At 34.5% G+C, this 26,346-nt stretch overlaps 2 protein-coding genes across 3 annotated transcripts in view; both read right to left on the reverse strand.

Annotated features, from left to right (window-relative positions):
- Positions 1-13,711, reverse strand: part of LOC142351919 (sodium/potassium-transporting ATPase subunit alpha-2-like) — a 44,188-nt gene extending 30,477 nt beyond the window's left edge. The window contains exons 1-7 of one of the 2 annotated variants that reach the window (XM_075404176.1): positions 13,418-13,711; positions 8,587-8,715; positions 2,698-2,901; positions 2,360-2,473; positions 2,127-2,261; positions 1,466-1,583; positions 861-1,129 (exon numbers count right to left, since the gene is read on the reverse strand). In XM_075404176.1, the coding sequence (XP_075260291.1) occupies positions 861-1,129; positions 1,466-1,583; positions 2,127-2,261; positions 2,360-2,473; positions 2,698-2,901; positions 8,587-8,715; positions 13,418-13,579 (1,131 nt within the window). In that variant the 5' untranslated portion in view covers positions 13,580-13,711. Of the gene's footprint in view, positions 1-860; positions 1,130-1,465; positions 1,584-2,126; positions 2,262-2,355; positions 2,474-2,697; positions 2,902-8,586; positions 8,716-13,417 lie in introns of both variants that reach the window. The other variant, XM_075404175.1, reaches the window with a different exon arrangement.
- Positions 13,712-20,040: 6,329 nt separating this feature from the next.
- Positions 20,041-26,087, reverse strand: LOC142351889 (apolipoprotein D-like). Its single transcript, XM_075404140.1, has 2 exons — positions 25,769-26,087; positions 20,041-20,741 (listed from the first exon to the last, which is right to left on the reverse strand). Exons 1-2 carry the CDS (start codon positions 26,007-26,009, stop codon positions 20,140-20,142), a joined length of 843 nt encoding a protein of 280 aa, XP_075260255.1. The 5' UTR covers positions 26,010-26,087; the 3' UTR covers positions 20,041-20,139.
- Positions 26,088-26,346: the final 259 nt, after the last annotated feature.

The raw sequence follows: 26,346 nt of genomic DNA on the forward strand, positions 1-26,346 counted from the left end.
GAATACATTTTAAATCAGAATTTGTTGCCAAATCCATATAATTTTTCCTTTTTTTAAATTCTGACAATTTCTTCATACTGCCTATTTTTGTCTAACATGTAAAGAAATGTTTCTGTTGGCCTAAAGGGCAACTATTTTTTGTAGCATTTAGTAACATTGGCTTTCAGTTAACTTTGCGTTTTGCCTTCTGACTCTTTGGAACACGATTTAATATCTAATATTATATTTTTACAGATTTAACAATCTTTATTTGAGCTGAAAAATCTGGAAAATTTTCTTTTCTAACTCTTCAAACTCTTTAAAAGTTTTTTTTTATTTATGGACTTCCCCGATCAAGAAGTAGTCTTTCAGCTGAAGGAAAAATTCACAGATAAGAAGAAATCAGTTCGAAGACCATTTTTAAAATACAGAATTCAAAAATCTTTCTATTCTTCTTGAAAAAATTATGAACATTCATTTTAAGTTTTAGCACCTGGCGATCAGTAAACTCCCTAGCAAGGACTGAAATTGTAAATTATTAATTGTGGCAATCCAAAAATAATTTATTTTAAATAAATTACGACATTTTTCTCTGTTTTTACCCTTCCATGCTATCTGTCACCCGACCGATGTTGTTTATTTTCAATATTTCCTTCAAAATTTTAGAATTATCACTTTTCTGGAAAAACAATTTTTTACATATATCGAAAATGATGTTCAATTTTTGCCCTAGGATTCGTAAGCAAAATGTAAAAAAATTGACTGAAGAAAAAAGCCAGCCTTGCATATAGATTCCCTATTTTTTGAAGCACAATTATATATGGAAGTGTCAATATTATTGTCAATTTGACATATTTAAACATTTGTTATAATCTACTTACAGTAACAGTTGCGAGCAAGCCCTCTGGAACATTAGCCACAATAATCCCAATCACAAACACAATCGCCTCAATAACCCCATATCCCAACACGAGTGACAGGATGAAAAAGGTCACGCCCAAGGACACTGCCACACCTGTGATTAAATGAATAAAGTGCGCAATCTCTCTGGCAATTGGGGTGGAGGTGTTGCCCAGATTAGAGGTCAAACTGGCAATGCGACCCATGACCGTGTCGTCTCCAGTTCTGATCACAACTCCGCGACAGGTACCTAACCAAAATTGGCACTAATTCAAGGTCGAGGTCAGTTACAGGCCACGGCTGTCATGAACAGATTACGTAACACAGCTGTCGAGAAAAAAATTGAAAAACCTAAAATTATGTAATAAGTGCGATGAAACAGACAAAGATTGTTGAACAAATTTGATGAAAGAGCAAAAAAAGATTTAAAAAAATGTAACTAATGCTCACAAATATACTTTTGGTTTTTCAAATGCATCATAATCTGCGATACTATTCCAAAAACGGGCAGCTTGCATTTTTCTGTGAGGGGGCAGGTTTTTCGCTCGACTGGAAGAAATGCTATTGAAACCCCTTTTTGACTTACCTTCTACGGCGTTTGTTGAGAAGAAAGCGAGGTTCTTAGTCTCCAGAGGGTTATCGTTTGTCTTCTCAGGGGTTCTCGACTGTGGTTCACTCTCACCCGTCAGTGAAGAGTTATCTACCTGTAAAAAACTTCTAATAAGACTTGAAAAGACACTGAGTAATTTCGGGTTATCTATTTGATCATGTAGTGAAGAAATATCAATTAGAGGAACAATGTTGACACAATGTTTTAGAAAATCAGAGAACTGTTAGTTTGGGTAGTTTTTAACCCCGGGAAGCACCGCCCTAGTCGAGGCCTGGAATTTGTGAAAAGACCTATTAGTTCCAGGTGGGGGGAGGGTTAAATACTGAATTAAATTACACGTTCGAGCACCCCAGTTAAAGTCTAGGTTAATTCTTTTCATAGTTCCATCCAAATTCTTTTCATACAAACCTCCATCGGTGTTCTTCACTCAGAAAAATGAATGTACTCCAAGCAAAGCATAGGGTTTTGTGCCTCGATATTGCTAAAGATATGCAAGACTGTTGCAAGTATCTTAAACTACACTATGCGTCCCTGAGCAAGCAATATAACCGTCAGAGTTCGACTAGTTTAGCTCTTATCGAACAATTTATCCTTTGCGGAAAGACATTGGGTCAACCCTCAAAGAATGTCACTTTACCTTAAAGCCTTTGGACTCTATGACCCGGATGTCGGCAGGGACTCTGTTTCCAGGTTGGACCTCCACGATGTCCCCCACAACCAAGTCCTCTGCAGGAATCTCTTGTTTCTCACCATTTCGGATCACTGTCGCTTTCTAAACATGCACAAAAAGCCGTCCTATCTGCGGTCAAATTTCTCAAAGCCTGGAGTTCGGAGTTAATTAACAGTTAGCGATAAAGTATTGGAACCTGCCTCAGGGACCATGTTTTTGAAGCTCTCCATGATTCGACTGCTTTTGGCTTCTTGCAGATAGGAGAAAGTGGCTGTTATTATGACAACCAACGCCAACACCACACCCAGCCATAGCTAAAACATGTTAAGTCTGTCAAATTGTAAAATTATTTCATTTCATTCAGAAAAAAAGACAGTTATAATTTGAGCGGAAGGCGAAGTCAAGAAAAAGGTCGATGTCGGTTTAGGTCAAAGTCTGAAAAATGGTTTCAGTCAAAATTTGGCGAATAGACTGACCAGAGGTCAAATTGCGAAAAAGGTCAATCTTAGCATCCGCGTTATACAATTACGTCACTAACATCGTCCATAGTTGCATCTCTGGTCGTGAGTGTCTTGTAGATATACGACCCAAAGCAGAGGAATGCCCCGATCCACAGCAACAAGGAGAACCCACTGAACATCGTTTTGAAGAATTTGACAATCTCGGACTGCTTCTTGGGTGGTGTTAGGGCATTGGGACCGTCTTCATCCAGTCGTTTTCTCGCCTCCTTACGAGACAGACCCTGAAACAAGTTATCAATTTTTACACAGCAAAGATATTTTCTAACTGCAATAGTTGATCTGAGCCGAATATTTTGTCGGTACTTTCCCGATAAATTGTCCATGAGTCGAAAAACAAAACACTTTAAAATACTACAAAGTACTGAATCATAAGATAATATCGAAGCTACTATAGGACAGTGTTTAAGCTATCTGGTTCGTTTTAAAGCATCTATTGTAACAGTTGTGCATTATATAAAGATCATATTTTTACTATTTCTTTTTTAAATCGGCAATTACAGAGAAAAACCTTTGTTGCAACTCAACTCAAATTTTAACATTACTCTGACTTCGATTTTCATGAAAATCGGTCGTGTTTATTTACTTCCTCAGAAAGAAACGGTATCGATTTCCGTTTCTTCAAAGCTCTTTTGAGTTGATTATAATTTAATGAAAGAGCAAATGTTTCACACGTAAATCCATTCCGTGAACTTCAATCAGCAACTTTAAAACTTCATAGACATTAATTGTTCCGAACCCTCTTGAGGGGGGAAAAACTATTTACTCAAATGGGTTTTTTTGTTCAGACAATTTTGACCGACGAGATATTCATCGTACGTGGTATCATTAAAAAGCCCCTCCAGCGTAGAATATGGAAATGAAAAGATTTTTTTAATTTTGTATTTTACAGGGAGTTATCGATGTTTGAAGTTTTGTGAATAATAGACGAATTTCCGATGTTCTTATTCACATTTTCTGGAATTTCGCCTAAAATTTCGTCAATTTTGCTGTCAAAATTTTAAAAATTGTGAACAAGAGTACTGTTTAATTTTATTTTTTTGAGAGACAGAAAAAGTATTGTTGACAATTTTCATTCAATTTTTCTGGCTAGAATTTTGGCTAAATATTTCAAAAATCAGAGTTTGTGATCAAAAAACTGCCCAAAATAAGCTTCTTTAGTCCACTTTGATTAAATTTTCCGGAAGTACACAACCCAAAAACAACAGACACAATCTTTGTAAACTACAAAGGCAGCTAGTTTTACTTCCATTTCCATTGAGGGTAGTCTAGAATCGGAATTGTGCCGTTTTTTGCTAACTTTACTCTAAGATAATCAAAAACGCAGCAATTATTTTTGATCTTTTTACTAACAAATTATCTAGAATTAAAAAAAATTCGAAACAATTGAGTGTTCTTAAAGGACGAACAGCAATAGCGGTGTTGGTTTTGTTGCAATCTTAGATTGTTACAATCGGTAAATAATTCGGATTGTAATCAGTCAGTCTTTTGAAAAAATCGAGCTTTTTTATGTTAATTAAAGAACAGAACAATTCACACCAAAGCTCACTGTTGATAGGTTCAAATGGCTTTTTAAACAGTTCCAAATTATTGTATCTTTTATCTTTACTCGAAAGATTATGGTCGTTTTGACTTTGAAAAATGTTTGCCTTGAAATAAACAATGGCTTATTGAACTTTGCCACTATTCTTCTCTTAATTTGGAGATCACTAGATATCACATTTTTTTTATTTATAGGTATTGGCCAGTTTTCACGTTTATTTCTCTCGTTTTTTCAAATTATCACATTATCGACAGTTCACATATTGCATTATTGGCTTTCAAAATAAGGAACAATTGACGTATAAAAGACTTGAAAGGCACATCATATGACTTTAACGGTTTCGACACCCCTTTCTCGAAGAATTTGATTTAATTTTTTTACAATTGTCATTAACTGTCGTTTTTTATTTGTCTTTTTGGTCGTATGAAATTACCTGGATGATGACAGGTCTCATTGGAATTTCATTAGGAAGTAAATGAGCTTTTCTTCTGATTGAGTATATAGCTGATGGCGTTCATGAGTTTGAAAACAATTGATTTCAAAAATAAAAATAACTCTATATAACGTTGTTTAATTTCTCATTTTTTTCTTTTTTGTCCATTTGTTATCTAATCTCGTTAATTACAGTTCACAAATGACATTATTGTTGTTAAGGGAAGGTGGAAATATACAAAACCTAAAGTTTTTTAAAAGAATTCGTTATGAAATTACTGGACTCGACACGGGCTTTTTGCACAAAAAGTAAACTAATTTTTGATTTTTGTCTATTTTTAATGTTCTTTTTGTAGACGTAAGACATATTCTGACTAATCACTTTTCTCAAGCGCTTCCTTTGGACGCATAGGCGAACCTATCTAATTGTTTCATTTCTTAGCTAATGGCTTTCATGACTTTGAAAATAATTGTTTTCGAAAAAAACAAGTGCTGTTTAATTTTGCCCGTTTTCTGTTTTCACTCGTTACCTACTCCCCTGAAAGAGAAGGCTGATACCACTTTCTTGGCGTTCAAGGAAGGCTCAATTGAACATATTTTGAGGTGCCAAATATGGCTTTACGGCTTCGACAGCGTTTTCTCGCAAGTTTTAATTGAATTTTTTTTTGTTTTTTTCGTTGTTCTCTTTGTAACCGCATAAAAAATTTTTTATTGATAGATCTTAATGCCCTCCTATATAATGGTTTTCCTTACTTTGAATTTAGTTGTTTTTAAAAAAATAAGCCAATTTTTTAAAAATCTTTACTGTTTTTCGTTCTCTATTCTCTAATTGTTAGCGAGCCCTTTTAATGAGTCGTCCAATATCGTTTCTAGTAAAATACACATTATTTTGTTTAGTTTCACTTTTATCCGATGCTATTTTGATCTTGTTAGTACTTTTTTTTAAAATGGACATAAAGATTTGGATGTAATTAATGTTTTTTGTTATTGTTCTTTATTTTTTTTGTTCCTCTTGACTTGTTTTCTTAATAATGACTTATCTCATAAATTTAATTGAGCTTTTTTTACTCCACTTAGTTATTTGCGTTGGAGGCGATCTTTGTTCATAGACATAATTTCGAAAAATACTTGAATTTTTGGGTTCTTCAATCTGTTCCTCATTTGGTAGACATTTATGCCAAAAATGTGGATGAGCGGGGTCGAAACTTTACGTGCGAACACACATTACCGAGCCGCCTTGTTTCCTCAAGTATTTGGATATTGTAAGAAATTTATTCCAGTGGCTTCATACACAAAATTCCGTTTCGGAGAACTTGCGTGACTTAAATTACAAAACTTCTAAACAACTGGAATTGGTTCAGCATTATGCTCAGCAATAGATTAACGGTTTCGTGCGACTGCTTTTTCACTCATTAAAAAATTCCAGAGGACGTGACAAGATATTGGATTTCATTCGAAATTGTTGCATTTTTAGCAACCAAATTGCGTCTGAAGCACAATTTGGTGCACTGATGAGTATTTCCTGTCCACTTAATAAACCTCAATTGATCTCTTGAATAATTTTTTTGTAAGTTGCTAACTTTTGAAAAAAATTTTACCATTGGGCATTTCTTTTTAAACTTTGTTCTCCATTGTTTGACAAAACCCAGAAAAACTTGGTCAACCTTAATTCCAACAACTCTCACCAAAATATTTTTCCACCAAACTTTATCTGTCATAATTCATTCCGACACTGAAAATCTTTACTTTTTGGTCCCAAAAGTTCACATTAATTGACCTTATTTGCATTAGAATTGTAAGTACGTGCACTTATCAAAAAATAATTTATATATTTTTCGGATCTTTTCCGTTTGAGACAAAAAAAAGTCAATTTGAGACAAAAATGTCGCTAAGGAAATGAAAAGGTTAAAAAGTTTCTCTAAATTATCAAGGAGAAGCTGAAGAATTTTGAATCATTTGAAAAAGTTTTTGCATAGTAGACACTATCATTTTTACGAAAAGAAAATAGACAGAAAAAAATTATACAGCATGTCCAGCAAAATAAAACATGGCATTTTTTCAATAGTTTTGAATTGTTTATGAGTAATAAAGGCCTCAAGAGAACTTTTTGGTTGCAAGCAAAGATTTAAATTAAAGACAAAAAAAATAATTGGTATTAATTTGAGTGGCTTCTAAATTGAGTTGAAAATTCAATTCTTTTAGAAAAAAAGCAAGAACAGAATCAATTTTAGACATTAATTTTATGTGCGTGTCTATTACTATCAGACGACTGGCGAGTGTGCTGGTACCTAACATAAATAATCATTCAGTACTGAATCAGAATATTTTTGAAAAAGTATTTACTGCTAATTCAGAGTCTTTTCATGTCAAATTTTGATCTGATTTTCTCTAAAACAAGATTCCATGTTCCCGATCGTGCTCATAATCACGACACACACTACAGCATCGCTGCCCCCCCCCCACCCCACAAACCCGGTGCTTGACCCCATTGGTACGCAACCCCAGTCGGACTGATCAGATCCCATTTTGGTTTGGTCTGTCTGAAATCCGTTGTGCACGTGCTAAGCCGGCATTATTATAACTTGGCATCGGTCTGTCTATCAATTCGGGCAAAGTGTCCACAAATATTGCTGGCGTGGGAGGGGAAAACGGGCTTCGAGGAGGACAGCGACAAAATTTACCAAAGCTCGGATTTTTTTACTACTAAAAAACTACTAACAAATCTACTAAAAATGGCTTCTTTAATTTGTTCCCTGAATAAACTGCAGATTGAATGGGCTAGAGAATGAGCTTCCGCAAAATTTTCTAAAGCCGTTTCTAGAGAAAAACTTAATGAGAATCTTCTTGGACCTACTTAGCTTGATAACTTTGTTTAATTGGTTTTCAGCTGTTCTTAACCTCCAAAACTCTGAAATTCAATATATTAAACTGCTACAAAATTGCTTTGATTTCGGCCTTCAGAAAGTTTATTGTTTCTCTGCGACTATCAGGGTTAGAATCAGAATAAAAGCTGGATACTTTTCCAGCTCCGAATGTTTGCATTTTAACTCAATTTTTAGCAAACCCTTAAAAAATTATCAAAAAGGAGGTCCTTATTTGGTGGCATTGCCTCTTTTTTACCTTAATTGAGTTGTGGTAATAGATAGTTTGAATTAAGCCTAATCCGACTGAAGACCCCAGATCATCAATTGGTGGTTAATTTGTTCAGTTCAAAAATCTTTGAAATTGTAAAGAATGCGTTTTTATCAGATTGCCCAGCTAATCTAATGCAAGCATTTGTTTCTATTTTTTTCGCATTTGATTGCAGACCCATTGTGACGCGTTTGTAGCAATTTTATTAGTTTTCTTTTCTTTTTAAGACTAAAAGAAGAGCACTGGTATTCTGTGGGTTTTGTTTAACTGAAGCAAGTTTCTTCATGACTTGACCTTTAATTTCTTGATTTTCGGACATCGACTTCTATTCTAGAACGCTGAATTCTGTTATCGAACATTGGACTTTAACAGAAGCTGAGTTTTTCAAATATATATATATATATATATATATATATATATATATATGGTAAATAGCCGAACGCTGGCGTAGTGTATGTGTTTTGACTATCAGCACTATCCAGAAGATAGGAATCTGAATCAGAATATCACAACAAAATGTGTCATAAACAGACACTCAATCAGCACTGAACAGTGTTTCAAAAGTATTCTGATTCAGTACTGAACGACTCTGAATGTTAAATTCAGGCACTGATCAAATTTTCCACAATCTAGATTAGCTCTAATCAGCCTAACCAGACAATGACCACCAGACTCTACCACATGAGTCGCTGTTTATACCCACCTGTACGCAACCCAACACGGCTGACTCAAGACTGGCACCTCAATCTGGGTTTGGACACAAAACTTACAATATGCAGATAAGTAATTCAAAATAAGATACCTTCTCGTAGTCAGTTTTGTATCTTTTCTGTATCTCTTCGTCTGATATCTCATGTTCGTCCATCTCTACTTCCTGCTTCAAGTCCTCAAGACTGTCAGCTTCATCATCATCGCTTTTCTTCTTGCTTTTCTAGATAATATACACAAACATTTAGGGCTTAAATTTTTTTAATTCTGTCAACTAAACAAAAAAGTGGGAGTATTTAAAGTTATTTTTACTTTTAAGAAGACAAAATAGAAAGTGGTGATTCAAATGTAGGAGTTCAAACTCTCTAAAAGTTTACTTAATTTTGCTTGTATTATTTATAGGTCAGGAAATTTGGTTTTTGTGTTGCAAGTTGGGGTGGGAGCATTATGGGAAAGACCCGCTTTCCCATAATGGCTTTTTATCATAGAGGAATTCTTTGGGTTTTTTTAGAGTTAAAAATGAATTAACAATTAACTTGGATACCATGACTAGGTTTATAAAACAGCAGATCACCAGTTTAATAAATCAATTTTCAACAGTTCATTTCAATTTTCCAGATATCAAATATATGTTTCTATTCTCCCCACTTTGGTCAGGTAAGAATAAAAACTCATAATTAATTAAACTTAATCAATCGTGTTTTCATTTGGAATGGTAAAACCCAGACAATCGGGTTTTCAACTAGGATAGTGGAACCCACTCTATTTGGTTTGCAAATATTCTGGGGTGATCATTTCAGATTTCTCATAAATCTGAGAGTTCGTGCGAGCTTAGTTTTCATTGTCAACTTATGTGTGAGATTTTCTGTAATTGAAGACACTATTTTTTGGATATAATAAAGGAGCTACCTGACCAGTTCTCACAATTTGAATGAATGATTACCCAGGCTGAGGTCCCAGACCAAAAGTCTATATGTCCGGACCAAAATGAACGCGCAAGGAGGGTGCCGTGAGTTCAAAATTACACGGTCTGGAAACACGAATGAACGCACGATTGTCATAGGTAACTTTGAACGCACGATAGTCTGGACATAGGCAATTTTGAACGCACGGTAGTCTGGACATAGGTACGTTCCTTCTGACGGGGGCTGTCTGGATAAAGAGATGTTTGTCTGGGTCGGTCAGGACGCATGGACTTTCGGTTTCCGACCTCAACCTGGGTATCATACAAAAATTCATTACGTTTTTGTAGGTTCGACAAACTCTCCTCTCAATGGACATTCGAAACACCCGGGGTCAGATAGTAGAAATATGAATAGAAAATAAACCGTCTCCGGTACACCCTCTCATACGTTAAATACATGGTCTGTACCATAAGTCTTGACTTCCTAATGCAAAACATACCCAAGATACTTCGAATCGTTAGGGCGCTTTGTCAAATCAACGCGTTGTGTCTATTCTTTTTGTTCTTACCCTAGACGAACTGGGACGGTTATCTGCTAAGATCTTGCAAGATTCTTGCAAATAACGGTTATCTGCTAAGATCTTGTAAGAGTCTTGCAAATAACGGTTATCTGCTAAGAGACAAGATTGCAACGGTTATCTGTTAAGACTCTTACAAGATTCTTAGCAGATAAACGTCTTAAATAATTTATCCGGAATTTCAGAGATTTTGAGAGAAATTTATGATTTGTACAAAGTTCGATAGTTCCTGACTTGGAGCATCATAAAGAAACTTAGTTTCTTTAAAACTTGTTTTACAAGGTTTTTACATTCCCCTATTTTGGTTCTTTTGAAGACATTTTTTTTCTCTTAGATTTTCATTGATGAACCTAGCTAGTTAATATTTAACAGAGACGACTCGATCAATGTGACAAGAAAACATAGCTGAATATACTGTTTATGAAAAAACTATGAAATCAAATTTTTGGTGCAAATTATTTGTAATTAAATGTTTTTAATTGTTGTAATTATGATTCTCAACACAAAGAGTGGCGCAGGCGAATTTCTCAATACTTTTTTTCTTTTTAATTTAGAGATAAACAACGGTATTTCAGTTGCGAACAATTTTTAGTACCACCCAAGATGAAATTGGATGCGAAAACAAACAAAATAGAAATCTAAAAAGTGACGACAGATGAAACTATTTTTAAGTATTCAAAACTCTTCAAATAAAGTCAATCAAGGTGCTTTATTTTATTATTGTTTTAGCTTCTTTATGATGTATGTTGATGTTTAGTTTGGTCTCAGATTTATTCAGAAAAAAAAGAGCCAAAAAAACTGGTACCTTTTTAGAAAACCTATAAAAAAATCGAAATCGATTTATAGGATTCTAATTGGTACACATAGTTACTGAGCTCACGAACCTTGCTTGCTGAGACAATGTTTTATGTGTTATATGTTGTTTAAGCCCCTTATGGGCGTTTTGAAGTATGTTTGGGGGTCATTTTTTACGTTTTAGAAAGCTTTTTATAGCTATGTTGGTCTTGCAAGAGCGTTGGTTTTCTGTCTGGAACCTTTCTGGAGCGACGGATGCCTGGCAGGAGTCTTACAAAGTCAACGGTTATCTGGTAAGAATCTTATAAGAACAACGGTTATCTGCTAAGATCTTGCAAGATTAACGGTTATCTGGTAAGAGTCTTGTAAGAGCCCTTACAAGATGATGCATAATCATACAAGAGTCTTGCAAGAGTCTTGCAAGATCTTAGCAGATAACCGTCCCAATTTGGCTAGGGTAATCATTTGAATTATTATCTGAGCAGAATCGCAAAGTTTTGTGTTATCGCGGATTTTGAATATGAGTCGCAAATATTGAAAGATCTCTCAGCGAAACAGGAACGCGCTTTGTATAACTTTATTGCAATAGTTTGCAATAATTCAAACTAATTCGAATCATGGTCACTTTTTTCTTCGGATTGCCTCATCATCATGTTCATATCTTTATTACCTCGACCAGAATACGGAATTAAAATAGGGATGCAGTGTTTTTCCCATTACGGGCTCTTCCCCTCAGGGTTTAAAGTTAAGGTCCCCCAAAAAAAGTCAACACTGGAGCTGTTATTCAATTGAAGATCTGTATTAATCATAGTCAAGACTTGATTGTTATCTTGTAGAGATAGATCTGGAAGCATCTGGTAGAAAATGGTCATTTTGCAATTCTGGCAGAAAAGTGGCAATCTTCCAATATTCTGTCCGAATATAGTAATCAGGAAGAATCTGTCACAAGATTTTTATCTGACAAATTTTTTACGGACAAGGTTAACCAAAAAACAATTCTTGTACACATCCTTTTGGGCTTGAGGGGTCAATCTGAAAACTAATGTTATCCCAACATGAAAGACAGCACAAAGTACCGAAAAAAAATCAGTTAGTTTTTTGCCTGGGGTTGATTTCTTCTCTGCTATAGCTAGTTTGGATCGAGTAAATAACTGTCTTCAACCCGTAACAATTTTCGGTATTTCAATGGGAGATTAGGTAGCGGTTATATAAGATTTGGTAATTTTATGTCACACCTATGTTGAATAACCTAGTTCTTTAAATACATCTTCATTTATTTAGATATAGTTTATTTCGGTGACTGTCAAATATAACCGTCAACCAATCATTAGGTAGGTTAAGTTAGGGAAAATAATTTGAAGGACAGCAATGACGACTACGGCAATCAACAAGATAATTGATTTCTCAGAATTTTAACCGGCGGCGTTGCCTCCGGGAGACAATTCGTAGGAAGCTGAAGGTAGAGCTGCATACTCGTAGAAGACTGGCAAGTTAAAAAAAACGATGTAGTATATATGGATCAAGGAAAATCCTCAAGGTCTGCAGTAACCCTAAGAACCAGATGGGCAACGGCTTAACTTTCTATTCAAGAGGTTTGAAACTCGTCTGGTTTTGTTGTGGATTAAACACCGACGAGTTATTCACGCTAATTTTAAATATAATAATACAGTGTTTAAATGATTGAAATGAGGACCTGGTATTGTTCAAAGCCTTAGGGTCACCAACTTCTTTTATATACGAACCCCTGAATCTTTTTTCTGTTTGTGCCCCCCCAGTACGTTATGCGCCCCCCAGTTACAGAGCACGTGCCATAACATATTAAATCATTATGTAAAAATATGGCACGAGCGTCTAGAGGGCGCAAATAATATGCACCCACTAAGCTGGGGGGGGGCGCAAACAAAAAGGTCTGTTTGATGCAACCCCTTATTCCATTTAAGAGTAAAAAAGCTTGAGGTTTCTACCCCTCACTGTAGTATATTCTTTCAGGAAGCTATTCTAAGTGACTTGTTGAATTTTGAACATAGATATTTATCCTAGATTGTTCAAATTCTGTAGAAATTTAAAGAGTTTCGAGACATTCAAAAAAATAAGATTGAGGAAGAAAGGACACCTTGCTTATGCCTTAGATTTAAACCTTTCTAACGGTTTTTGGTATTGTTTTTTGGATCTCAAAATATGATACATTTGTTTATTGTGACATTTTAACTTTTCAGAGCTTCAGAGGACGTGAAGTTGAATTGCACGTGGTTTTTTATACAAAAACCGGATCTATTCTGTTTCGGCCCCCAGTGTTTTTCATCACACCATTTACAAATTATATGTTGGTATATAGCACGTTACTATGTGAGAAAGTAGCACGTGCTCCTGGGCGTCATAAAAGATTTATGCTCACTAAGCTGGGGGGCCGAAACAGAATAGATCCTAAAATTCTTCGGATTGTTAAAACCCACCACGAAATTAAAGTCAACCCCGCCCTTTCGGAATCCTTACCATGATTGGGGGGCACAAACGGAAAAGAGCCAAAAAAGTGTTGTTTTGATTTTGCTAAACTGTTGTCGACAGCGCAGTTCTATTAAGTGTACAATGAAAATCGGAGGGTGAGAAAATCGTTGAGTAAGAACCCAATTAGGTCCAATGACTCCTACTTTTTTGCTTTTCCTCTTGCCAGCTGCGGTGTTATCACTTGGCTTGGCATTCCTCCCACTCTTCTTCCTTGAGACCTGACTCTTGTTAAAGGACTTCTCAGTTTTGCTCTCGTTGTACTTGTTCGTGTACTTATCCTCATCGTCCTCAGCAGGTGAGGACATTTTGTTCGTTTCCTTTCTTCTCAACCGAAGTGAAGATTATTAGTTCTCGGCCTCAGATTTTCACTCTGTGCTAATGGAAAATTTTTAGAGCAGAATAAGAGATTGTTTGGAAGATATTTAATTGACACGTGCCAAAAATTATGACTTATAACTATCCAGATTAGAAATAGAAAACCCAAGATACAAAATTTTGGGTCTCTAAGCTTTCAGATCAGCATATTCCTAGTCGAGACAGGATTCCAGAAATGACTTGAAACATAAATCTCAGCTCTCTCCGATACGCAACTATGAGCTCGAGGGTGAACGTCATCCCGTAAGGAAAAACACTCTCTCGCGCTGCTAAAGCTTATGTTATAACTTTCTTTTACTTACGAACGTCTGGGGGTGGCAAATAATATGCACCCACTAAGCTGGGGGGGGGGGGGGCAAACGGAAAAGGTCCCCATGAATCGCATCAAAAAGATCAAAGATCAAATGAAAATTCGATTGTACGAAAAATTGCATAGAAATACACGAGCCGGACTAATATAATTACAACTGATAAAAAGATGAAACCAACAAGATCCTGATTTCGCTCAACATATTATACACTAAAGGGTCAATTAATAAAATCAAATGAACTTTAATATTTGATCTATTCAATGTGTGCCCCCCCACCACCACCACCACCACCACCACCACCACCACCACCACCACCACCACCACCACCACCACCACCACCACCACCACCACCACCACCACCACCACCACCACCACCACCACCACCACCACCACCACCACCACCACCACCACCACCACCACCACCACCACCACCACCACCACCACCACCACCACCACCACCACCACCACCACCACCACCACCACCACCACCACCACCACCACCCCACCACCCTCAATTACTTTATGCACGTTTCAGTTACCGAGGTAATATTACACCGTAAATTATGCAAGAATATTATAGTAAATGCGTCTGTGATGCAAATTTCTCTAAGCAAATTTTAGGCAAACACTGCCCACAATCTGAATGTTTACCCAAAAAATACAGACTCTGAAATACAGAAATACAAAAAAATACAATCTCTCAAATACAAAAAAATACAGAAATTTTAATGAAAGACTGTTTTTCTCATTTGACCTGATTCATAACTTACTGCTGCAGGGGTAAATGGGTTTTCAGCCACTATGCAATCAATTTTTCTGCTGTTTTCATTCGTCTCTTTAGTCTGAAAACTTTTCACGGTTATAGCGTTTGATCTTAAAAATGTTCTCAAAAATCAGTGCATACCTTTTAGTAGACAAAAAAGCTCGAAACAAATATGTTTGAAATGTTTTTTGGTAATGCTAAATTGGAAATGAAAAATTGTGTTGATTTCTAAGCTATAGGTGCTTCTGATGCACTAGAACAAAAAATGCCTCGGAAGTGGTACTGATCATTTTGGTCTCTGGATATATAAGAATCCATAACTATGTAGACATGGTGGCAAAATTATTCACATGCATCTGTAATCAAACTGAAAAAATTTATATTTTAGAGAATTGTCTAAATACAATTGTAAACAAGCATGAATTTTCAATTATTTTTATTTATTTTGTAAATTTGAGCTATGGGATGATACTCTAGAGCATTGATTTGGTTCATTCTTCATCGAAAGTATTCAGCGAAAAAACTTTCAGAGGAGAAAAATTTTTCTCGCAGCTATCGAGTATAGACGAAATTTAAACAAAAACTGTATTTGCAAAGTTTCAAAAAAATTATTTTTAAAAATTTTGACAAGTAACAATGAAAATCGAGAAAATTTGGCTTATTTTACTACCGCCTTTTTGTTTCTACTAGCCATACTTTTCAAAGAGTCTTAATTTATATTCTTCCCCAAAATGGCACATAGAAAAACAAGGTGCTCCTAAATTTTTACTCCAAATTTTTTTGAAATTTTTGCCCCTTAGAGCATAAAATTGGTCACTGACATGTAAATTTTTTTTATAGTTTTAGACTAAAGACGCAGAAACTCTGAGATAATTTCACAACTGTTGTTTATTTTCTTAGTATCGACTATTCTATTGTTCTATAACATAGTCACAAAAAACTTGGTATCGCTGGATTTGAAAATGCAAAAAATATGACAGCACTTTGATAATGAAACGAAGCCATCGAATCTCAATCAAGGAATTTGTTCCTTTTCACTTCGCGGCCCTCGTCAAACAATTTTTACTGTTTTAAATAGATTGGCAGATTTTTTCACTTTGATGCTTCTTTAAATATATCTTTTGGACAAAATGATGTTTATGAACATAACTACATATTCCTAAAAACGGTTTTTTATCCCGGCAAAGTACCCAGAACTCGTGTACCACGTTCTTGAACTAAATTGTTAAATTTAAATTGCATTTTTAAAAATATCGATCTCTATTTGCATCATTTGTCGCTTTGTACCAAAAAGGTTTAGAGGTTTTGAGGTTAAGAAAACAAAATTTAAAACACCAAGATATTGGCTAAATATTGGCTAAACGGTCACGCGTTCATATTATGAATATTTATTCACTAAAATTGACTACTCTTAGATTTTGTTAGCAGCTGCGGAAGAGCCTGGAAAAATTTAGCAAATAATATAAAAGCATCAATCGACAAAAATTGTAACCGTTTTTAAGTTATAAACCATTTTTGTTCTGTTTCTTTTTAATTTGCAGACTAAGGATGAAACAAACTCATTCTAAAGTTGAGCCGCAAAGCAGCAAAACAAAATTCTTTAAAGCTTGAATTAACTTTCCACGTTTCTCCAAAAGTTTTTGACAGAAAAGATCATTTACGTCTGTTTTTTAACGACATATTGTGTTGAAGCGATATAGAATATTCTTTTCTGTATTTGCCATTTGTGATCTCTATTTTTCAAAGTTGTTTCAAAATTGCCTCTGTATGCTTTCGCATGAAGCTTATATTGGTTTAAAATTTTGTTACCTCTTTTTGATATTTGTGGCAGCGACTTGAAACTTAGTTTTTATACTTCCTTCGTTAACGAATAAATTACAGCATAGTCCTGCCTGGTTGAAATTTTACATGTTTTCTTTTTAATTCGAGAGAGTTTGCTTGTTGTCACGGTAAAACAAAACATTAACGAAATAATCAAAAATAATAATGCATATGAAATAATGAATTGACAGAAAACCCAAACTCAGTAAATTCGAAGTTAATATGCTATAGAGATGAAACATTTACGAAAAACTTGAATGGACAGATTATATGTGGCACTAAATTATGAAAATTCGATGCTTGGTGTTGTGGTCAATCAAAAAATTCAATTTTTGAAGCGTTTTTGGTGCTCTTGCCAGGTCATCGTTGGTGAATAACAGTAAATATTGCAAAAAAAAATTGAGCTCTCTCGAAATGCATCCGTCAGACACGTAAAGTGTCTATTTTTTTGGCGAAAACTATAAATTTCCATACTTTTCAAAAAATTTCTGCTGAAAACAATTGAACTCCGTCTGGAACCCAGATCATAAAAGAGAAAACGGAAAGGTAGCCTCTTTTTTTATGGAGAAATTAAGTTTCAAATTAAAAATAGTTTTATGTAAGCAGAGATTTTTTGCAGATTATCTCTCAAATTTTGACTTCCAGATCAAGAAATTAATTCCCTCTACTGGATGAAATGACAGGCTTTACAATTAGACTCAACTAAATCTGTATCTTTGTTGACTTAAAGGTTTATAGTTACCCGGACTTGGGTGGGTCTTCAAGTCAGCTCTGAATCATAGTATTCTCATTCTGGTTTTTCTTATTAGCAGAGTTCTGATCATGGCACTTTGAACTCGGTACATCATGAAATTTTCAATTCGTTTGATGACTTATAAACTGCAGGCAATCTCTGGCCATCATGACTTATAAACTGCATGTAATCTGGCCATCATGAGTTATAAAATGTATGTATTCTGGCCATCATGACTTATAAACGGTGTTTTTTGGCCATCATGACTTCTAATTGGTATGTATTCCAGCCAGCACGCAATTTAATCTGAACGTATTCCAGCCAGTCCGCATTAATGAGTCATTTACACGTAGTAAACTGTAGTCTAGCTATAAGCAAAGCGGAACTTATAACAATTTATGCTTTATATAACAGAACGCAAAACACTTGAATAATTAATTAAACAAACTAAATTTATTAAATAAAATTAAATTTAACAAGTCACATCAAATTAAAACAAATGGCCTGTCAGTTTGATATTTAAAACCGTTTTTAAAACAATTTGTCAACATTACAAGGACCCCCACCCCGGTAGAATATGACCAATTATGGTGAGGATCACAGGGGGGATGTGACCGATCACGGCGGGTGGGGGAGAGGATCACGGAGGACGAGAGGATCACGGGGGAGAGGAGACGATCACGGGGGAGGGAGGATCAGTTCCAAAGCCGGAATAATATCTCCGGAACAGTTCAAGATACTTTCTATATTGTTCGCTGTGGAAGCTCGGAGGGATGCCCGCATGTTGTAGTCGGAGGGAAGCTGGCATCTATGTGTTGTTCAAAAATTTTTCAGCCATCCCCGGTCAGTCTGTTGCAGCTGAAGCCGTTGACACTTTGCTCCACATCCCACATTTAGGGCTGACTGGGAAACTGGCAAATGAACTCCATGCATCTGAAACATGTTAAATCTACCAAAAAAGATGTAAAGAAAGGAATAAAAACATAGATTCATTGAGATGACTGATAAAGAAATAAAACAAAAATGAAAGCGGTTTTGATTAAAGAACACATTTAAAAGCAAAAGGAGTGAAATGCTATGACATTCGATAACATTAGTTAAATTCTAATGCGAGCTATCAGTTCTTCACTAATTCTTTAAAGATCGATAAGATAAAGGATGCCATATAGCGGTATCCTTGGCCAGAGTGATCAAAATGATGGGCTTTTCGATAATGAAAGCCCTCACACTTTATAATTTTTGGGCTTTTATAAAGTTTCCCAAGTCTCTCGCTCAACAAAATATTATTACACTCTGTTTATAACTCATCTTGGCTAGAATACACACCATTTATATTGCCTTTTGAACAGAATGCACACTGTTTATAGATAATGCTGGCCATAACGAATTCATTCTTCGCAGAGACTGAAGCATAATGAGTTCATCTGCACATACTGCCTACAATTCAAGTATACCGTATCAGGAATGATTTTCTATATTACCCGACTCCGGGTAAACAGAGCACTGTCTCAAAAGTTTTTGTTTAAATAGTGTTTTATTGGAAAGTTAAGCGCACAGTAGCCATAAAACTACCTTCGGCTGATTGCGGGTTCGATGGACAGCATGTGAAGTACAGACAGAAACAAGACATTTGGTTGTCTTTTTTTGCTACACCCAGCGCAACGTAAGCGGTTTTTAATAAGAAAATTTTGATTATAATAAACCCGCCATGGGCTCCCGGTCTTGGGGAACGCTTGCTTTTGTATTGCTTTGTTTTCCTAATTTGAGGAAGCACACTATTCTCGGAGTTAAGGGATTGTAGTTAAAACCCATTACGGGGCTATTACTCGTAACAGTTGTCGTTACACTATTGTTTTTGGCTGACTGAAAACGCTTTTTTACAATATCCTCTCAAGCACTTGTAAGCCATCACTTAAAAACGGTTTCCGCTGAATGTTGGTAAGATCTTGTAGATATCAAAATAATTTTTTTTCACCAATAAATTTACGGGACAGGTGAGAAAACAACTGGGCATCTCCGCTATGATTAATGTGCGCACAACATTATGCGAGATCTGACTAGCTAGTTGCGTTTATATTTATACAGAAATGTAGGAAAAAAATAGTTTACGGAAGGTCATATTTCATCAGATGTTATAAATATTCAAAGCTGAGTGACTATAGAGATAATTTTGTCGCAAAACACCATCAAAAGTTTTTTCAATAATTATCGTTGCTAATAAATGTGTGTCTATAATCGGTTTATCTCTTCTGCAGAGCATTAACTAGAATTTTAAGGATAAAAAGTTTTAATTTTGTTTCAAATAGGGAAAAATAAACTTGTTTTGAAGTTTATTGCATACAACATAAACTACGAAGGCGACTGCCAACTATTTAAACAGAAGCAAGTTTTAAATTAATAACGTCTTAGTTAACTTTAGCATAGGCTGATCATTATATCAACCAATTTCTTGACAGTTCAGTTCATAGACCAAACACATACTTAGAACCCACTTTCTATAGGTGAGTGCGACCGAACTAAAGCCATAGCCCCCCTCTCCCCCTCTCTCCTTTGGCAAGTCTGAATTCAAAACGAGGGTTCTGCCACCTTGTCAGTGGGTTAGTTTGCAAATGCTTAGAATCCCCCTCCATGATTGATCCCGAGTCGGATTCGGATGTTAATCTTGCAAGAATCTTGAAAGATTAACATTCGGTCTCGAGCAGGGATCTCACAGTTTCTTTAAAGTTCAGCGGGGACATTCAATGTTTAAATAACTTGAAAAGATAAAACAGAATGTTCAATTCAGAATATTTGTAGAATTTAAATTGCAAAAGTGTTTTCTTCAGTAGAAAGTATAAGAAAAGTTATTTAAACGCCAAAATTTCATCCAGAAGTTTTTGGGTTTGACTTTACTGGGCTGTTTTCGAGTGAATTCCGTCTAGAATTTTCTCGACTTTGTTCCTTGCAGTAGAGCAAATCATGAAAAAACGTATCGGAAGACATCATCATACACCTTACGAACATAATGTCTTCATTTGTCGAACCATCGTCTTTAACTGGCAACATTCGAATCCCATTGGCTAAAAATCTTAAATTGCCATTGGTCGAGCAATGTGATTGGTCGACCGTTTCCAATGTCCGGATGTCAACCAAATTGAGGTCTTTAAGCTTGGCTTCAATATTTTTCAACAGGGCAAAGTCTGGGTGCAGATCACGTGATAATATCCAGCCCAAGCTCAGCTTAAAAGGCCCGGAGCTTTCACAAAAGTAAACGAGGGCAAAATTTTCATCAATGTGAACAAAATGAAGATTTGGTTTGAGCGGGTTCTGAGATTTGAAATTTTTGAAGTCGATTTTGAAGTCACCGTAGATGTAGTCAGTTGATTGGAGATTGGGCGGTAAATCATTGTAGGTCCCTTCAATGAGGTGTGACGTCAGAGATCCTTTATCGTTGAATGATGTCGAGTTGATATTAAGTGTGACACCTATTTGAAAAATGAAAATAAAATATTCAATTATTTTAAACTGCCTAGAAAATGAAATGCAAAAATTTATTAGCATAAACCTTGCACTTAGTTATCTATCTGTTTATCGCTTTTCCTTTTTACTGTTTTTGTTCCATTTTATTGTTTATTGCAGTTAGAAAATTTTTTCCTCTTGCTTTTCAAAAATTGTGTTTGGAAAACTGTATCCTTTTAACATAATCTAATTTAATTGATGCATATTAGAATGAATTAAAGATGAAATACAATTCGGCTGCTTCACAGAGTTACAAAATTAAAATCAATTGTAGTTTTACAATATTTAGTGAACTCAATATTAGGCTGAAAAAGCAAAGTCTAAACTTAATAAAGATTCACAAACTGGTGTATTTGTCTCAGCCTTTTCTTACACTTTCATTTTTCCCCCCCAGAACTGTAATTTGGCAATTCTGTAAGCAACTATGGTTGCCCGAGTCAAAAACAAAATCCATTCTGGTAATATCATGTAAGATTTTGTAAGAATCTAGCAAAACTTTTTTGAACAGAGCCTTTAGACCAAGGTAAAAAAAAGCGTTCCGATTAACCGATAGAAACTCACCTCTATAATTTCATCCAGTTGCGAGATGAAATCATGACAAGGTCAAGAATTTATTTTAATAAAAAATGCACAAAAAGAAGACAAATATTGATTGAATAATGGTTTTTGAACAGTGAACAAACAAGGCGGCTCGTTAATGTGCGTTTGCACACGATGTTTCGACCCGAGCTCATCTACATTTTTGACTTAATTGTCAACCAAATAAGAGATAACAAAAATAGATGTTTGAGTTTAAAAACTTGTTACACAACCTAACTACTAATTGAATTACATAATGCCATGCCTCATTACAACACTCAAGAGATCTGCCATAAAAAGACTACGAGAAAAAAACGAACAACAATATAAACAAAAACAAAAAATTCAAGGCAAAAACTCTATCTGAATTTAAAAGCACCTAGTAACAACGTCAAAATGCAATCAGATAAAACCTTACCTATACAAACTAACTTTTTCCTATTTACACAGCATATGGAAACTTTCCTTATTGAGACTAAGAAACAAGTGCACAAAGAGAAAATATAATGAGGCGAACTTCAAAAATCAATCAACGTTTTTTAAACCAAACAATTTTAAAATTCTTAAAAATCACAAGCTTGTAACAAAATACTTCTTCTCAAATTTAGTAAAAAGTCATTATGAAACCAATGGGACCTGTCTTGGGTTAGAAAAACCATGGGAACGGACTAAAGATACAAAAAATTCAAAAATTACAAACAATATGCCAAAACACAAATTATTGGAGCCATTAAAATCAACAGCTATTATCTGAATATTATGTATTTCTATTTCAGTTTTTATTTATTTTAATTCAGCTAAAATTATACTGAAAAATTAAATGAGTTTGTTTGGGTCACATTTGAAAATCATTGTGATCTGTTACTACCCGAATGTCCTAAAAGAAGAGAAAAAGAAACAAATATACCACTCATTTAAAATACCACTCATTAAATTTAATAGGTTTCAACGGAAGCCAATGAATACGCTAAGTTATGCCTCAGTGGGACTAAAACGATAAACGATGTTGTTAATTCATAAGTCATCAAAAAGACATTGAAACAAGTCACTGACTATGAAAACAGCAACAAATACAGCCAAAATCCAAAAGTTCATTAAAAAAGTGCAAGAAGAAAGTGTCGGGGCCATTTAAACGATAAATATTTCTCTGAAAACTTTATATATGATCCATTTAGCGTGTTCTCTAAGCCAAGGGGAACTATCAATATTCAGATAATTTGATAAGATTTCAAAAGGAACCAGAATTACGAAAAAAAATCTTGAAACTAAAAAAAATAATGAAATTAATGCATCGAAGTCAAAACCTATAGTTGGAAGGTAAAATCACTAACTAGATAAATTTTGGTTGAAGTAAAAAGAAAAAGAGTCCTTACATTACTGAGACAGAGTTAGAGTTCACGAAAATAAGTTTACGGTTGGTTAATGTTAAAAAAAATTTGAAAAAGTATTTTAAAAGTTTTGACAGACATTAAATTCAATAGCTTTCAACGGATGTCAATAAATACGCTCACTTAAGCCCCAATAGAAAGACAAGGATAATTGTCAAGCGTAGTTTATCAATAAGAGATCACAATAAGTTTTATGACTATGAAAACAACCATAAGTATAGGCAAAAACCAAAAATTCAGTAGAAAAGTGGGAAAAGAAAGTGTCGAAATCATTTAAACCATACATCTTTCTCTGGAAAACTTTATGTATGATGATCATCCTAACGTCATCTTTAAGCCAATGGGAGCTATCAATAAAAATATAATCAGTTCAGATTTCAAGAAGGGCCAATAGTACAAAAATATCCAAAAATGTTGAAACTTTTTTTTGAAATCTTGTGACATTGAAGTCAAATGACGAACAGTTAGAAAGACAACAACGCTAACCAGATTAATTTTGGTTGAAGTAGGAAAGAAAAACGTCTTGTAATTAATGAGACTGACTTATATTTCACGAAAATAAGTTTATGATTGGTTAGTGTTGATAAAAGTTTCCGAAAATATATCTTCAAAGTCATAACAGCCATTAGCTGTCCATTTGAAGCACTAGATAGGTTCAGTTAATGCACATTACGAAACCTGTTGCACTTTTAGTCTGCGAGTCCATACCACAGGACTCCAAAAATTTTGTGAAACCTAAAAAAGAAAATGAAATTTCAATTAATGTTACGAAAACTCAGAGTCCAAGCCAAAAAGAACATGAGCGATTCCTTGAAAGCGACTTTTTTGTTCATTGGGCTTCATTTGACTGTAAATGAGGTTCGTCATTAACGCAACATCGATGTGAAAAGTGACTAGCCTCTAGGTGACTTAAGAAAACAAAAAAAATATGAAACGTTTTCTAAAAAAGGAGCTCTCTTAGAATTCGGATTTTTTTCATAGTAAACTTTCCTATGAGACCAGAACTAGTCTTCTTATCGCCTTTTGTCATATTAGGAACAAAAAATTGATTAATTTTGTGTCGTGAAATGTAATTTTGACTTAATATTTTTTTACAGAAAAGGTCTTATTTTGAACGGAAATTCCTCTAAAAGTGAACAAAATCACGCCAAACATCGCGTGTTCACACAAAATTTTAAACCTTGATAACTGGTCGAAAAAAACGAATTTCAAAAAAATCTTTTTAATTTCGCATTCTACGCTGGACGAGCTTTTCAGTGATACTACTAACGTTTTTCAACGATGAATATATCGATCGGCCAAAAGTGGGTCGGAACAATAATCAGTGCTGAGGTAAACTTGAAAAAAAAATGCGGAATAAAATTTGAAAAACAACAAACGCTTCTAATAAAATGAAAACAGCCCATGGGTAATTTCGTTCTCGATCCGAATATTTCTGCGAGTTACATTTCATTCTTCAATTTTGCACGTTTTACACTGTCTTAATCATTTGTTTTCATTTCTTTTAAAAGAATTTACGTTGCAAGATTTTTGCAAAAAAAACTGCAAACTTTGTCTAGCAAGATCTTGCACGATATGAAAGACAATTTTCATAGGAGTCCTGCCAGATCTTACAAGATAAACATTTATTATCAACTAGGGTAAACTACGGCAGGGCTTAAAATAGAGCAACTGCTGCAGTTTATACTTCTTTCTTCATCAGCTAATTACGGAAATGAAAACTCAGTCCGATTCTAATTTTTATCAGTGTTATTTAAGTCAGTCTGAAATATTTTTCGAATATTTTTAGTTTGTGTCCCCCATGTGTTCTGCACGCCCAGTTACAGAGCATGTGCCATTCTACCTTTTATTATATCCTACCTTTTATTATATACGCCCAGTTTTTTTAAACTCATCAAAATAAGGTTATTAACCTTACTAATTGAAGATGACAGTTGTATTTATATATGAAATGAGATTGAAGGTTCCGGGATTTTTGGTCAATATTACAGCGTCGGTTTCCGAGCTCAGTGAGCAGTTTTTAAAAACATTTTTGCTGAATTTTTTTTGTTTCTCGAAATTTTTCAAAAAAAACGTACACTTTTTGCTTAAAAAATTCGGCCATTTCTATCAAACTTACGAGTTTTTTAAAATTAAAGTAAGATTCCCCTAAACCACAAAAATGTTGTAAAGATTAAGTTGTAAATTGAGGTTTCCTCAAAAAATTTGAATCAATTGAAATCGAAGATCCCATTAAAAAAATACATCTCCTCAGAGCATTTTACTTAAAATAACGATCAAAAATTTTTTTATTTCTCAAGAACCAAGTAAGTTAATTAAAAAAATCTCCAGGACCAAGTAAATTTATCCAGAAAGCAATATATTTATCCAGACAAAAATACACAAATTATATAGACAATTTTATACGAAATTTAATCGAATTAATATTGTCAAAAATAGCGAAAGGGGGAAATTTTGACAATTTTAAACCTTTTTATCTCTAAAAAAACAAAAAATCTAAATATCTTTTCAACAATTGATTCAGTTTTTCAAGAACCTTTCAATGATACCCCTTTTGTATCTGTCGATGAAGTATCGATTGGTCAAAATTGACCAATCAAAATACCCAGCATAGCATAAAGTTCCTAACTCCAAATAAATTTTTGAGTTGAAACAAATAACATCAATGTTAAAGGCTTAGTACAAAAAATGTCGATCGTTGAACAATTTATTTAGACATATCATAAAAACATAACATAAAAACATAATTCATGAGCCAATCTGATAAAAAAAATTGTTTCTTGATGAGAGTCATCAAAAGTACAAATATATTAAGACTTCTGTAGCAAGTTCAAAAACTTTCAAAATCTGGCAACAGATTTAAAAAACAAGTAGATAGAGAATTGAAAATTTACTATGAACAGATTATGAGCATGTCACTTTTTATTCTGTTCAGAAAAAAAATTGTAGGGGAATATTTCTATGGCAAAAAAAATAAATATCTATAGCAAATGCATTCTGGTTTGAAATAAAGGTTTTCTACTAACCGAAATAATCTGAGGAGAGATTAAAGTCAAAGTAGTTGCACGTCTCTTTCTTCCCCCCTCCGAAAGACTTCTTTGACTTCTTTATTTCGTACCACCTCCCGTTCACATCTTGAGCAGAAATTGGAACTGAGTCTATATTTTTAGGACATCGCCCGTAATCAAACTCTGCTTCTGTTCTGACTATTATGAACGCTAGAAATGAAACTATTCTAATTATCGTCACTTCAGGTTTAATTTTCATCGTAGATTTTGCAAAAAAAATATTCAAAATCTTTTTATTATGAAAAAAACTTGACCGGTTTTCAAATCGATTTGCGAAGTAAATGAACCGAAATGATTCTTTTCAGTAATCTGAGTTTGAAAATGTTTACTTTGAAATCTCAGTAGAATAGCGTTTGTTCAGCATATTCCATAATTTGTTTATTTTGATAACCTAATAAAACTTAATCGGTTCCTTGATTATGGCATAAGTCAAGGTAACTAATTCATATTGTTTGGGAATTTGTTCATGAAGCATTATCTAAATACCTGTTTTTAGTTCAACCCAGGTTCAAATTTGTTTACTGATTTCAACCTGT

Source organism: Convolutriloba macropyga, chromosome 13 (genome assembly GCF_964194025.1).
Source record: "Convolutriloba macropyga chromosome 13, txConMacr16.3, whole genome shotgun sequence".
In the NCBI taxonomy this organism is placed as follows: domain Eukaryota; kingdom Metazoa; phylum Xenacoelomorpha; order Acoela; family Convolutidae; genus Convolutriloba; species Convolutriloba macropyga.

Bases quoted from the DNA above. Each gene is read 5' to 3' on its own strand.
- LOC142351889 (XM_075404140.1), bottom strand. From the start codon at position 26,009: ATGAAAATTAAACCTGAAGTGACGATAATTAGAATAGTTTCATTTCTA. The intron at 20,742-25,768 runs GTTAGTAGAAAA...TTTTTCAAATAG, and splicing joins TCTCTCCTCAGATTATTTCG to GTGTCACACTTAATATCAAC.